Source organism: Bacillus rossius, chromosome 8, assembly GCF_032445375.1.
Source record: "Bacillus rossius redtenbacheri isolate Brsri chromosome 8, Brsri_v3, whole genome shotgun sequence".
Classification (NCBI taxonomy): Eukaryota; Metazoa; Arthropoda; class Insecta; order Phasmatodea; family Bacillidae; genus Bacillus; species Bacillus rossius.
In genome coordinates this window covers 44,809,300-44,824,009 of record NC_086336.1, presented here as the reverse complement: position 1 = coordinate 44,824,009, position 14,710 = coordinate 44,809,300, and the positions used below count along the sequence as shown (strand labels likewise).

Below are 14,710 nucleotides of genomic sequence, written 5' to 3'. Positions count from 1 at the left end.
AGCTGCCACTGCCGCACCAATCGTCTGTTGCCCAGCACAGGGCTCGGATGTTTCCGCGCACCATGGGGTCTACCACATCTTGCCATCACCATCCATAACCACCATAGTGTAAGTTTCTCACTTCTTCTTCATTGGCCCCATAGCCGGCTCCAACTTTGGTGAGGTTTGACAGAAAACACAGCTTAACTTAATTCTATTGTTTGCAGTAATGCATTCTGGAGTTTTACGTTTTCTTCCTTTTGTAGTTGATGGGCCGCCTACGCGCTCTTATCCTCAGGTAGTAGGCCTTATTTGTGAAATTGCCAACATCGCCTGCACAGGGCCGTTTCCGGACTAAACATATCATCCTTTTACATAACATTTAACCATTTTATTAACCATGGGAATTTGCGGTAGGCCACATTCTTCAACATGAGTAACATACTTGGAAGGACCCTCCATCCATGCTTAAAGCCAGAAACCTCCCCTCTCTTGGGTAGTTTTGCCATCATCCCAACGTATAACGTAATTAAACTGAATCCAATTCCTCGCGAGGTGGCCAACAATTTCACCTAGCAACAACACTGAAAAACTCTCTTGCAGGCATGTAATTGTGTTATGTTCAGTGTTTCATATTCTGTCCTAATGTTGTGTTTATCATGTTCTACATCATGGACATGACATATCAATAAGACTGGACACTCGAATCAAAATCCGCGGACTTCCACACTACATAACAGAGGAACACTCATCATCGCCGCACCCTGGCTTCAAACCATATCAATTGCGTTTCATAAGTGCACAAAGAAGTGTCCGGCACCGACACGATTTGGACTGAATGTTGTGGTAGCACCATGCAAAGGGTACTTTATATGTACTAAATCAACATTTTTTTTGTAGTTTCCTTCTTTAATTCAATCACTGCTGTCTCCAGCCATGTAGCCAAAACCCCCCTTAAGAGCTCACTGGGCATAAACTACCAGTTCTTCAACTACGATACAGACCATATGACGACAACATGTATTTTTGCGTGGATTCTTATGTTTCTTATGTTTCTTATGTTTCTTGGGTTTGGCATTTACTGACTCCATTAAATTTATGCAAATTGCGACGATTTTGTATACTGGGAATGCTTCACTTTCTATCAAACACTAACCATTTACTTGATGTCTAGCACATCTTTTATAAGCTTTCCTTGTTTCCTACTTACTCTTGGATGGCCACATGTCTGAGTCACCTACTTTTTCATAATGCCTTTTATGCCATGTTGGCAATTTCATGGTCACCACAACAATTCACTCTTACTCTCCGATTGTCATAAAATACATGGGCATCACTTCCTTCAGTTTGTAAGAATGACACATTAGAAAATTAACTTCTGCTTTATCCCTATTACATTCTCATCACCAGAACTTTACCAGCCTCTTTCTTTATCCCAGGTAAGTAGTGATGCCAACCACCAATGCTCCCTTTCATCGCGCAGGTCGATATGCTTCATTGTCGCCTGGATAGGACATTTGTAGAAGTTGTAGAGCAGTGTGATATGCCGAACATGGTGATAGTGCAGGTTAGGGACAAGTCGCCTACATGAGGCTCGACCGAATTGCTTTATATTTTATTTAAAGTACATGGAAATTATCTTAAAAACTAAGCTACATATATATATTGTATTTTAATCACTAACAGCCATGAAGGGAAAATGCACTGACACAAATGTGACTTAGCTCCAACTGACGTCTTTCCAACCTGAGGCTGTTAAGCCAGGCCTCGACCCGCCAGTATTGGCTCCTGCTGGTGGAACACACCCCTCGCAAACTCAACCCGGGTCAAACGCGGAGTAGATACGCAAGTACTCCCAGTGTATAAATTTTGTCACGGAACTGCACCTGATGCAAACAACCTATAATAATTCACGGAGTAAGCTTATCAAGCCATCCCCTTAAATTAACACGTGATACAAAATGTGTGTCGTAGAGCACGAGTGTTAGCCCCCTTCGGGCACAGTGTTTAATGAATGCCCTTAATTCTCATCGCGGCCTAGAGCCTAATTTAAGTAAGAAACAAGGTGCTGAAGCAATATCCATAACAAACCCACAAACATAAACATAACCAGTGATTTTTACCAACTAGTCAGTAGTCTTTAAGTTGATTCATCTTTTTAAATAATATTTGTTCAATTTCTTAAACTAAAGCTTTAATCAATATTTCATAATACATTTAATGTCAGCATTAATATTCAAACAAGGGTCATGTACAATTAACAAGTCAGTTTTCAATTAAAAATCGAATAACGGTAATTTATTTTCTTCACTCGTGGTTTGTCATGCGGCAGAACTGTTTACCCCCGCGCGACAGCCACCTCAGGCAGTCCAGATCAGCTCGCGGCCCGGGGTGGATGTGTTAGTGTGTTCGTTCTGTGGGGAACCTTCAATTTAGTAACTCACCGATTCTTCACTCTGGTAAATATATTCATGAACCAAATCCTTTGTAATGTCAATTCCCCATGCGACCCCGGTCGGTTTTTACGGTGCAGGGCTTAACCCGTCGTAATTCCTGCCTTAAGGCCAAGGGCCACAGGGCCGCCTTAAGGTCAGTCAATTTACAGACGTGACCAACTTCAGGACAACTAACGAACTCCCCCCTCTAACGGACTGCCTTAGGGAGAGACAATCATAATTAATCAAGAGTAGTGTCGTGTAATATCGTGTATCAATTTGACGTCGACCCAAATGTCTCCTCGGCTACTTCAGGCCGTTATGCCTCGTCAACGTCCTCCCTTGCGTTACGAGTGCACCATCTGGGTAGTGCGACGGCCAGGGACGCACCCGCGTGCGCCCTAGCATGCCAGTGAACCTCAATAAGTGTGTAAATAATGTAATCTTAATTTATTAATTCTTGTGTAAATTTTCTTCTGATTAATGTCTCGTTAAGTTGTGTAAATATTATGTGATTTTCTCAAGTGTTTCGCCGTGCTAGTATGTAATCGCAGCCTGGCGCGCCGCGGGGTGGGACCTCTCCCACGCCGGCCGATTTCTACTCCCCTCTTCCGCGGCCCACGGGCTCCGGCCCGCTGGCGGGCGGGGAAGGGCAGTCGTGTTCAGGGCTCGAGCAGAGACAGACGTGCACGCCGCTCCACGCTGCTCGCGAGGCGCGTATCCTGAGCTTGTGGCCAGTCGCACGTTCAAGTTCACGGATTGTCGCGGCAGCTGAGCTGCATCCGCGAATCGTTCATCTTGCTGAGTTTACGAGTCTTACGAGTTACGTTACCAGTCGAAAGTTCCAGAATGTGTACGCGCAGATACGGGCTACCGAACCTTCACCGTCTTTACGAGTCCTTTGGTAACGGACCGCGCACGTGTTGCGCTTCTTCGCGGAGTAACCTTAATCGGGGCCATTATTACGTGGGAAAATTCCCAATTCGTGTCGGGACGTGTTAACGGACGGGACGGTCTGCCGGGAGTCCGGGTCGCCGCGGGAAGGGTGCTTGTTCCGCGACGGTTCTGCCAGGCTGCGTCAGGCTCTCAAAACGACAATAAAAAGGGGCTCGTGAAATCGTCAATTCCAAGTTATCCTTGGAACAGTCTACCACTATCCCTCCTCACCTAACTCTCCCTCCAGGTCCCGTATTTCCCGGTCCCGGCCACGTTGGCCCAGACCCACACCTCACCGACGAGAGCAGTACGGGCATAACAGGACAATTACGTGAACGGGGAATCAGGGACCAGAAGCCGAGGGACGTCAAATTATGTCCAAATTATCAACCAAGAGTAGTGTCATGCAATATCGTGTACCCAAATATGTCCGATAATAAATACGCGTACCACACGTTTTCAGTTCCAGTGCGTGTATTACATCTGTAGTTAGGCACCAGTCACCTTATGCTGAACAGGGAGTGTTACCATTGTCTACTAGCAGTTAATACCACCCTTAAGATACAGCCACCGAGTCTAGGGAAGCACGCTGGGCCGATCGACCCACCCCATTGGTTAGACGTACGAGCTAACCTGGCGCCCTCCCAGAAAAACACACCATAAAATATCACCAGACCCTTAGACTTGCCGCGGGACTCGAACCCGAGACCCCGGCCGATGGCACAACCTATGTTCGATGCAAGAGTCCCGCGAAACCCATTCCTGGCATTGGCCATTCCCGCCAAGGGTAGATGTTCCAACTCATTCTCTTCTGGTTATGGATCCATGCAGTACGGCAGAGCCCTCGCCCTCTTCAAATGATCAATAGGCAGAAAGAGTGAAAGTTCAATCTTATCATCGTTTCCATTCTGCAACCATCCCTGTATGACTCAATTCAAATATGAGTAGTTTAACTATGAAAAAAAAAATTAATTGCACATTTTATTGCGGTTGCATGCATTGACACGGTTGTTGTCCCAGGCATCTCCTATTAGTTTTAGTCTAAACAAAATTTGAGTGTTGCATGCAATGTGCCACTTGCAGAGCGAAATATTAACCTTAAGTTTTAATGAACAGCTGAGGACAATCGGCGCCCTTTGTCAACTGCACTGTGCTTTGACAACACGTACGACCGAGATGGACATTGGAGACATTTCTGCTTCAAGTCTCCATAGAATTCGCTTCAAGGCACAGTGTTCTTTTGTCATTGTGCATCGCTAGTTCTTTAGTGTTCTTATGTCATTGCGTATCACCAGTGCTTTAGTGTTCTTATGTAACTGTACACCATTGGTTTTCTCTTGTCATTGTATTGTGTACCAGACACTCTAGGGTAATTTTCATTCATGTATGCCAATGCTTTATTCAGTCATCATGAGTCGCAAGTGCTTGAAGGTAATCTATACCATGTGCTGCATCTTCGGCCTATCAGACCCTATCAGACTCTGCCAAAGACGAGTTGCGCTGGAACAAATTACAAGGCCATATAGCAAGGATTCTGCATACACACTGTAATATCGCACAGTAACACCATATGCTGCGAACGCAATTCTTAGGGAAACTAATCAAATCACTCCAACATACATGAGCTTGCTGTGGTCTACCATTGCCTTTCGACATAGACACGTAATGAGTAACGAACAGTTCCTGTAGGAAACATATAACATATGAGGTTTTCCATTGTAGTGAATATCATTTCAAACAACTCAGTTTTGATCTTTAGCATAGCATCCTGGGGGGTTACAACATCCCGGCATAACCTTGTCTGGCCAACATTCTACTGCTCCAACTGTCATGTGGCATCATCATGCCCCGAGATAACTAATAGTCTCATCGCTCTGTGACTTGATGCACGGGTCAACTACATGTTGACGTCGTCCCAAGTGCTCCTCCGGCTCGCTGATGCCATTATTGTCTGTTGCTGCATCAGGCTTGCGTGTGCGCCGAATGCGCCGTGCGCGAAAGTGTAACAAACGGCCTTGGCCGAGAGGGGAACTCCCTCAGAGGCGCCACCATAACAGTGATGTGTATTTTCATAAGGGTTTTGTATATGTAATTATGTGAGTGTGTAAATGTCTATTTGTGTTGTTGTGTATCTGTAGATGTGTTTCCCGGGCGACTGACTCGCGTCTCCCCGCCTGTGACCATGTTGGGCTCCATGCACTCGCACACAAAGGGAAGAGGGGGGATTCATGTGCACACTGCATGGAGGGAGGCCGCTGAGATGTCGCGGAGCGCGGGTCGAACCAGTCGCCTGAGTGGGATGAGAGAGTGCGGTCGCGGAGTTGTGAGTGAGAGCAGAACGGACACTGTCAGTCGCGTCACCGTTGTCACGTCCCCATCATTCGCGTCTTTGTCGGCACGTCACAGTCATTAGCATCGTCTGTCACGTCACAGTAATTCGTGTCTTTGTCAGTCACGTCACCGTCAGTCACATCACCATCAGTCACGTCACCATCAGTCACATCACCGTCATTCACACCACTGTCAGTCGCGTCACTGTCGTGTCACCGCCAGTCAGGTCACTGCTAGTGTCGTGTTATGCTCAAAGTGCGTGGAGCCGGGCCTCGCCCTGATGGACTGTCACAGATGAGGGCCATGACAGCCCATGTGCAGTGTGTGACGTGTGCAGTAAACACAACTTAACGTCATAAACTCTTTTATTTCACCCGAGTTAGGGTAGTTCCCTTGCCACGTGGCACATACCTGTTCTGCCAGAGCAGCTGGGCAGCAACTCCGAACCACGGGAATGGCCCTAACGTCGACAATGTCAACTAGCAGCCCATAATAATTATCATCCTTGTCAACATCATCAGAAGAGCCGTAGAAGTCAGTAGTATCAGTAGTATGAAGGTAAGCATGATACAGGTGTAACCAACAGCACACATCCTTATTTACAGTTAATCAAATTTATTGTGGTTACTTTCATGTATAAAACAATTACACTAAATATTCACCTGCGAAGTTGAACACAATAAGTATTATATGAAAAAAGTATACAAATTTTTGTGTGTTCTTCAGTTGAATTTTTTGCCCTATAGCATCTACAGTTTTATTTTTTATTCTTTAGATTTTCAAAGCGCTGTGTTAAGTCATACAAAGAATCTGTCTCTGCTGCATTTTCATTTTCCTCTGAAAGTTCTAATTCTGTCAGGTTCTCTGTGGGGACTGGTGGCAATCCATCTAAATCCTGAAACTGATGGCTTCCCAAATTCGACTTGGAACGAGGTGCTGACATTGAAATATCATCAATTTTTTTGTTTCCTGGATTTATTTCAGGTGCGAAATTACTACATGAAGGTACATATGTATGCTGAGTGTCAATATCGAATGGCCTGGATATACCATCAAATCCTAGTGGTAACAGATTATTTGCACTAGGCGAAATATTAAAAGGTAATTCGATATCGTAAGAAGATGACGTACTAGGTTGCTGGTTCCGTGACTGAGGTACTACGAAACCAGCTGCTGAACCACCATATGTGTTAGGTGAACACTTATCTGGTATAAAATCAGAAGGTGGATGCAGAGGCTGCATTAGAGGATGAAGTAAACCAAATAAGCTAGCTGGCTGAGGAGCTAATACTCTACTTTCCATTTTATTACAATCTGGACCATTCCTGTGAACCAATGTGGTGTCAATATCAAAATCTTGATTGTCATTTATCACTTGTGGATCTGGTTCATACTCAAGATTGTATTTCTTTGCAATTTCAGCCATATACTTCTCAATTAATATTTTTGGAATGCTTTGCATACTAATTTTGTGTTTCAATTTCTGAGACATTGTACTAACTGCATCTTCCCTGCAAGATCTTGCGTATTTCTTTCCATATTTTGCAGTTAGCATATCTGAAATAACAATCATTTCTGGAATATTTGACTGTAACTTTGGTGATACCCACAATAGACTTGACACAGCTTCAGAGAGGCTATCATCAAGTGTTTTCATTTGTTGCAGCAATCCAAATTTTGTAAGCAATATAGCACAATAACTTTCTACAATTTCTATTGCTTCAACCATATAATCTTCTTCAATAATTTGCCTTACCTTTATTTTTGCAATTTCCATTTTTCCAGATGAAATGTTATCTGCAATTTCCTTGCGTACTCGTTCAGCGAGCTCAATTTTTTTATTTTTAAGTAATTTCAGCCTATTAACTGCTAGTTTCAAGTTTGTTTTTAGTTTCGAATAACTAGGTCCCCTAAAGAACATTTTCAGGGAGATGAAAAAACATCCACTGCATTAAAAGATCAAACTAATGCATATATTATTATTAACAATGAAGGTATTGTACTACTTTGAAACAAATGTAGGCTAGACACAAAACATTTTACAAAAATTCCATAGCTTTCTAAATTTTTTTCATGCAAAACATTTCATGTCATAGATTCATTTATTGAGACATTGAACTCTTGCACTCTATATTATTATTACTAATATTGTATATCGATTGTTTGACCTTTATGTTATGCCCTGTGGCAACACTGTTCACTATGCAATTGTTTTGTTATTTTGTTTTTCGTTTTCGTTTCTTTCTTCCTCACTGGTAGAATAACCATCAATGGTGTAAGGTGACGAAATGTTGATTACTGAACGAATAAAGTGATACAAAGCGATACAAAGCGATAACCCAGTCCATTTCTTAAAATCTCAATAGGTTATGGGCCCAGGATCGCAGGACTGTTTTTATCGACTTTATCTTTTCGTTGCATGTGTGTTAACCCGTTTCAAGTTCTTGATCCATTAGTCGGTCGAAGTTTTTCGAAATGGATCTGAAGGTAAACACTGGCAATCTCGAAGGAAAGAACAACTGGGCTACATGGAAGTACAAGGTACTTATCCTACTCAGAAGTATTCCCGGGGGTGAGGACGTTGTCATCGGCAATTTGACCAAGCCTGTCCCACCCGATCCAACGGCTTCTGCTCAACAGGTAACAGCTCATGATACCAAATTAGACTTCTACCAAAATGCGGACACGAAAGCTTTATTGATTCTGACAAGTAACATGACAGAAGAAACTTTAACGCAAGTAATGAGGTACAACACTTCAAAGGAAGTCTGGCAAGAGTTACATAGATTATATGAAGGTGTCACTGAAGATAAATCTTTCTGTCTATGTATGCAATTTTTCACGTACAAGTCAGATTCCAATGACGACATGGCTAGTCACCTGTCAAAGATTAAAAATATTTGGAATAACCTCAACATACAGTTGTCTGAAAGCATGGAAATTAAAACTCTGCCAGATATGTTACTCATTTGTAAGGTTCTGGAGATTCTGCCCCCTGAGTATTTCTCTTTCAAATCCAGCTGGCTTTTAATGCCTAAAAGTGAAAGGACGGTTGAGAATTTAACCAGTCAGCTCTGTACCCACGAAAGAGAATTAGCAATCAAAGGCTCTCAGGCCAAATTTTTAGACTCACAAGAGGCACTAATTGCATTCAAACATAATTTCAAGTCCAAAGTAACCTGTTACTACTGCCATAAAGAAGGTCACGTTATTAAGAATTGCATAAAATGGAAAAGGGATGGTAGGCCACCTAAAAATAAATCTCAAGACCTTTCTGACAGCAACATGGTGTTATATGCTACCAACAATGAAGTATTTTCCGCCAACTGTGAAAATGAAAATTGGTTTGCAGATAATGGCGCCACAAACCATGTTTGCAACAACAAGTCTTTTTTTATGTCTGTTAAAGAATTCAGTTCTCCCCATAAGGTGACAACAGCAAATGGCATTAGTGTGCCAGCCATCGGTACAGGCGATGTTGTTGTCCACACCTACATTGACGGTACACAGAGAGAATTAACATTTTCTAATGTTTGGTACGTGCCAGAAATAAGCAAAAACCTATTTTCTGTCTTGTCTGCTCAGGACAAAAACCCTGGCAGCAAGTTCGTTTCCTCAGCCGAGAAATGCTGTTTCCAAGTCAATAACAAGAACATCTTGACCGGCTCCCGAATGCGGAATGATGGACTGTATATAAACTGCATCTATCCAGTGCTAATCATGTAAACTCTGTATCCAGCGACGAAGATCTTCTGCAGCTCTATCATGAACGCTTAGCACATCAAAATAAGAAGCATGTCAAGGCATTCATCGAACGAGAACTAGGCATAACTGTCATGATAGATTCTGAAGTTTGCGAAGGCTATGTTTATGGCAAAGCACACAGACTCAAGTTTGGCAGAAGGAAAAGAGCCACAGCACCCGGTGAAATCATCCACGCCGATGTATGCGGCCCATTCGAACCATCATGTTCAGGTTCCCGTTATTATGTATTATTCAAAGACGATTTCACGAGATTTCGATTCATATATTTCATAAAGGAAAAATCTGAGGTCTATGAAAAATTCCTCCTAGTGCTGAAAGAATGTGAACGTGCTGGTCACAAGGCACAGTCATTTCTGAGTGATAACGGCGGAGAATTTGACAACTCCAAAATGAAGAGATTATTAGATGACCAAGGTATCCAACAGATTCTCACGATGCCCTACTGCAACGAGATGAACGGATACATAGAAAGAGACAACCGAGTGGTCGTGGAAGCTGCTCGAGCTATGTTACATGCTCATGACAACCTACTGCAAGCATTGTGGGCTGAATTGACCAATACAGCTGTCTACATTCTAAATAGAACTGGTCCAACCACAATAGAAGACAAGACTCCATTTGAACTTTGGTTTGGGAAGAAAGAAAGCCTCAAGCACCTTAAGCTAATAGGAAGCGAATGCTACGCTCACATACCAAAGCAAAGAAGGAGTAAACTGGACAAAAAAGCCATCAAAGATGTCCTAGTCGGATACGACTTCTGCGGATATAGAATATGGAACAACGAAAGACGGATTATAACAGGGGCGTATCCTGACAAATTTGGTAACGCATGCAATATAGAATACATCCAAACCCCCTCCCCCCCCGGAAGAAGGGGGTCTTGGGGCCCTCTCCCGGAAAATTTTGGTTTTCAGGGAGCAAAATGGTGCTGTTTAGGCAGTTTTTTTAAAAAAATAATTAAACATAAAACTGGTAACAACATTAAATTTTTTGTGATAAACTTAGAGAGAATAATGAACAAAGATATCAAATTGTCACTCACCATGTAATTACTTATAATGGAACTCGGCTCTGCGGTTTTTCCTGCAGAACTGCTCCGTGACTTCGTCGAAAAACGAGTTGCGGGCTTTCATCTGCACCAACAGATCTTTTTCTATGGACATGATGGAGAGTGCAGACAAACGACATTGTCCTTGCGCATTTCTTGTGAATGATTTTATTCGTCTTAGTGCAGAAAACGAACGTTCTACGGATGACGATGTAGCAGGAATAGTTGAAACCATTACACACAGTTTATAGAGTTCTGGAAGTCCACTTTGGAGTTCATTTTGATACAGGAAATGGTGCATTTCTTGCACTGTCTTTCCCTCAAAATGTTTAGATGTAAACATAGCACTCAATTTAGATTTCAGCCTAACAATATCAAAAAATTTTCCATAGAGTGTCCTTAATTTTTGAAATGCCTCCTCGGGGAAAACTTCTGAAAATGTTGAGAATTTTTTTGAATCAAACATTTCAATGAACTTCAAATCATGCAACGATTGAAACCGAATATTCAGCTGCATGATTACTGTGTCCAAAATCTCAAGGTACATCCTCCTAAAATCGTCCTTTACAGTGGCTTCTGAGCAGTTTCCTTTTCTTTTCTTCCTTGCAGGCTCACAGTCAGATACGGTTTCAGTTTTCAATCATATTTTATCAAAACCGCAATTTCTCTTTGTGTTTAGCTTATCCTTCAGAGCTTCAACTTCTTTGCTGCAAAATGTAAAGTCCAAGTATTTTGACTGCACAATGTTAAATGTAACATCTGTCAACGAAAATAACTCTCCAAATACACACAACAAGAAGTTGAACTGAAAATCCCTTAACATCATAAGAAATCCACGAGCTTCGTTAATAGCACTTGTGTCCCAGTCTTCCGGATTTTCTAAAATGTGCTCGTACAGTTCTTCAAGTTCTACTTTATGATCAGCGACAGTCTGAACTAAGCGACTTGAATAACTCCATCTTGTCGGTGCAAGTTTAGGAAATCTCTTCTGCACTATAGTGTCTAATAAATTGGTTCTTTTTGAGGAATGGACAAAAAAACTGACAAAGCCGCTAAGGTTAGCAAAAAACACTCTACATGCACTTATACATGAAACTGCTTGCGATAACACCAAATTCAACTTGTGGGCGTAACAATGTACAAATACAGCATAAGGAATCACTTCTCTAACTTTTGCCTGCACACCATTCAAATGTCCGGCCATGACCGCTGCACCATCATACGTCTGCGCGACCAGTTTGTCCTTACATTGAAATACTTCAAGAGTGTCTATTGCAAGTTTTTCTAGTGCCTCTGCTGACCTGTCTCCACTGACATCATGAAAGCCTACGAACCTTTCGTATACTTGCCCCTTGTACACATATATTAACACTGTTGATAGCTGTGAAAAATTTGTTACATCACATGTTTCGTCAAGCAAAATAGCAACAAACGTTGGTTCTTTAATCTCATTTTTTATTTCCGAAATCATTACATCATTGATACTTTGAATTAAATCATTTTGAATTATTGGTGATAATCCAGTGAACACAGAGCTTGTAGACAAGTGGACTCTCAATTTGTCGTCAAACTCAGCCAACAAATGAACTAGCTCTACATAATTGCCTCGATTGTTAAAATCACTATTTTCCTTGTGTCCTCGAAATGACAGTTCCTGTTGCCCTAAAAAGCATGTAGCTGCAGTCAGTCTCTTCAGTATTTCCCGATTCTGTTTTACAGTTTCATTGTGTTTTAAAATGCTTGCACGTTTCTGTGAATCCAGTTACAAGTCAATCCTACTTTTGCCGAATGTACCGAGCGATATCCACGCATGTATATGAAAGACTGACTTTTCATGCCTTGAAATTGCCGTGTGCAAATTATTAAGATCTGAATAACCCCGGTCTTTACTGTTCCAGAGTGATTTTTCATTTGCAAGCAACAAACATGGCCAACAGAAGAGTTTTGTTAATGTTTCACTGCCACATAACCACACAATTTTGTTATAAAGCTCAGGATTAAATGTCCGCACAAAATTTTTAGTTTTGTTATCTGTTTTTAGATTGCTAAGCGCTGGCGTCGGGCGCCCGTTTTTAACGATTTCTAACTTTTCATCAAATGAATATGATTGAAAAGGTTTATTAAAAATAATCTCTACGACGTCATTTTTACAGTTATTCATCTTGCAAAACTACAATTTTACAACAAACTTAATTGTAAACTTATCACTAAATCACTAACCATCACACAATCTACTTCTGTTCATGCTGAATAAAATGCCACCTTCAAGCACCTGCAACCTCCCACGTGACACATAAGCTTAACACAAGCTGCGACAAGCACCCACGCCGCACGCGTTAAGATTGCAGTGAAAAGGAAAAATAGTAAAATTAAGAGTTGAATTACAACTAAATGTGCCTACGAATGTTATATAATTCTAACCCAAACATTTAATTAAAAAAAAAAAAAACCGACTGAACAGACACTAAATGGACTCGTTCGCGGCCGCGCTGTGTTACTGATCAGTGAATGCAGAAGCAACTAGTGCATGCATGCGACCCCGTCTTCGCGAGAGTTGGTAGTGACGTCACATCTGGAGAGTGGCTGTTGAGAACACCACAGCGCCGTACCGCGACAATCTGAGGAACTATTACAAGTATCATTCACGCTGTAGTAAAATAGGTAGCGCTAATGCATTTGTTTGCCACACGTCGCACAAATCGTGAACGGAACGAGATTAGCTATAAAGAAAAGGGAATAACTTAAGCAGAAAACAATTACAGAACTAAACAGCGAGATAGTGATCAATGCCACAATGCCCATAAAATATTAGTTTCATTTAGAGCATGCACTGCATTCATGGAGAATACGCCCCTGATGTGCGGCTCCCCGACAATGCGGTGTGGTCATTCTGCTGTCGCGGCGCGAATTAAGTTTGGGGCGGCAGCGACTCGGTATTAAAAGACGACGTCAATCACAATTAAGGTTGGAGGCTTCGGCTTCTGGACCGAAAGATTCCGAAGATTTCAGAGGGAGTGGTCGAGAAATACTAACTTCGATATCTCGAAGTTGGTGGTACTGGCCGATGTCAGCGTGACCTACTGGTACTGAGTGGTATCCCAAACAAGGAGAGATCGACTCTCACGAGGTGACTGCTAAAGCAGTGAGCTTATGGAGGGGACTAGTGCAGTGCTCTGGCTATAGGTTAGAATAGAATGCATCGGTGGCTTTACATTAAATTCACACACGAACACAAGTTTAAATTTAATATATAAATATTAATAATTTATTTAGTTTGTCTAATTTGTATGTTTTACTTCATGTTAATCAGTGGTCCAGCTCGCCAGATACTAATCTTAGCCTGAATCATTATTGTATGATATGATCTTTCATAACTTAAACATTGATGACATAATATTTAAATTCAGTTTTGCTTTACTATGAATTTTAAATATTGTTGTTGTCCACAATATTATGTATTGAATGACAGAGCTGAAACCCCAACCACCGATCAAATGTAAACCACAGTACTGATACAACACAATTAGTTATAAAATAGATTTAATAACCAAATATGTGTACACATTTATATTGATCTATGTGATCTGATGTTACAGTCAGTGGTGTAGCCAGGATTTGTGTATGGGGGGTGTTAAGAAGCATTCCCCCCCCCCCCCCCCCCCCCCCCCCGAATTAAAACGGGTGGTCTGGAGCCCACCCCCGGGAAAATTTGGATTTTAAAGTGTAAAATAGTGCTATTTTAGCAGTTTTCGGTACTTATATTTAAATATTGTAATGGTAAAAATTTTATTAATTTTAATATGAAATTTGTTTGAGTGATGAATAAGAAATTAATTAAAGTTTTGGTGCTAAGGGTGGGGGGGTTGAACCCCTAAACCCCCCCCCCCCCCCCCCCTGGCTATAGTCATTATAATTTGATGAAGTACCGTAACAGTATAAATGGTTCATTGTATTTGGCCCTGTTTAGAACTAAATTGAAGAGAATTAATTTTGTTAAATTATAGGTCTTTTCATATTAGAAGAGATATTTGTGATTCGAATGGTAAGGAATTGTTATTCAAAGTGAAGGTTATTTACTATTCCATTATTTACAGTAAATTTAGTGTAACCACACTATAGTAACAATTCTACACACTACCATAACTGATGTAATATAAGAATACACCAAAACATTATCATTTACAAGGTAAAGTAATTCGTATTACTGCACTAAAAA

General features: G+C 41.5%; 1 protein-coding gene across 1 annotated transcript; it reads right to left on the bottom strand.

Annotated features, from left to right (window-relative positions):
- Window positions 1–3,012: 3,012 nt before the first annotated feature.
- Window positions 3,013–7,751, bottom strand: LOC134535363 (IST1 homolog). The gene is made up of 2 exons (XM_063374435.1): window positions 6,623–7,751; window positions 3,013–3,049 (listed from the first exon to the last, which is right to left on the bottom strand). Exons 1-2 carry the CDS (start codon window positions 7,600–7,602, stop codon window positions 3,013–3,015), a joined length of 1,017 nt encoding a protein of 338 aa, XP_063230505.1. The 5' UTR covers window positions 7,603–7,751.
- Window positions 7,752–14,710: the final 6,959 nt, after the last annotated feature.

Coding starts and splice junctions, on each gene's coding strand:
- LOC134535363 (XM_063374435.1), bottom strand. CDS start 7,602: ATGTTCTTTAGGGGACCTAGTTATTCGAAACTAAAAACAAACTTGAAA. Junction 3,050..6,622: donor AAAATTGATGATATTTCAAT/GTCAGCACCTCG, acceptor CCCGCCCGCCAG/CGGGCCGGAGCCCGTGGGCC.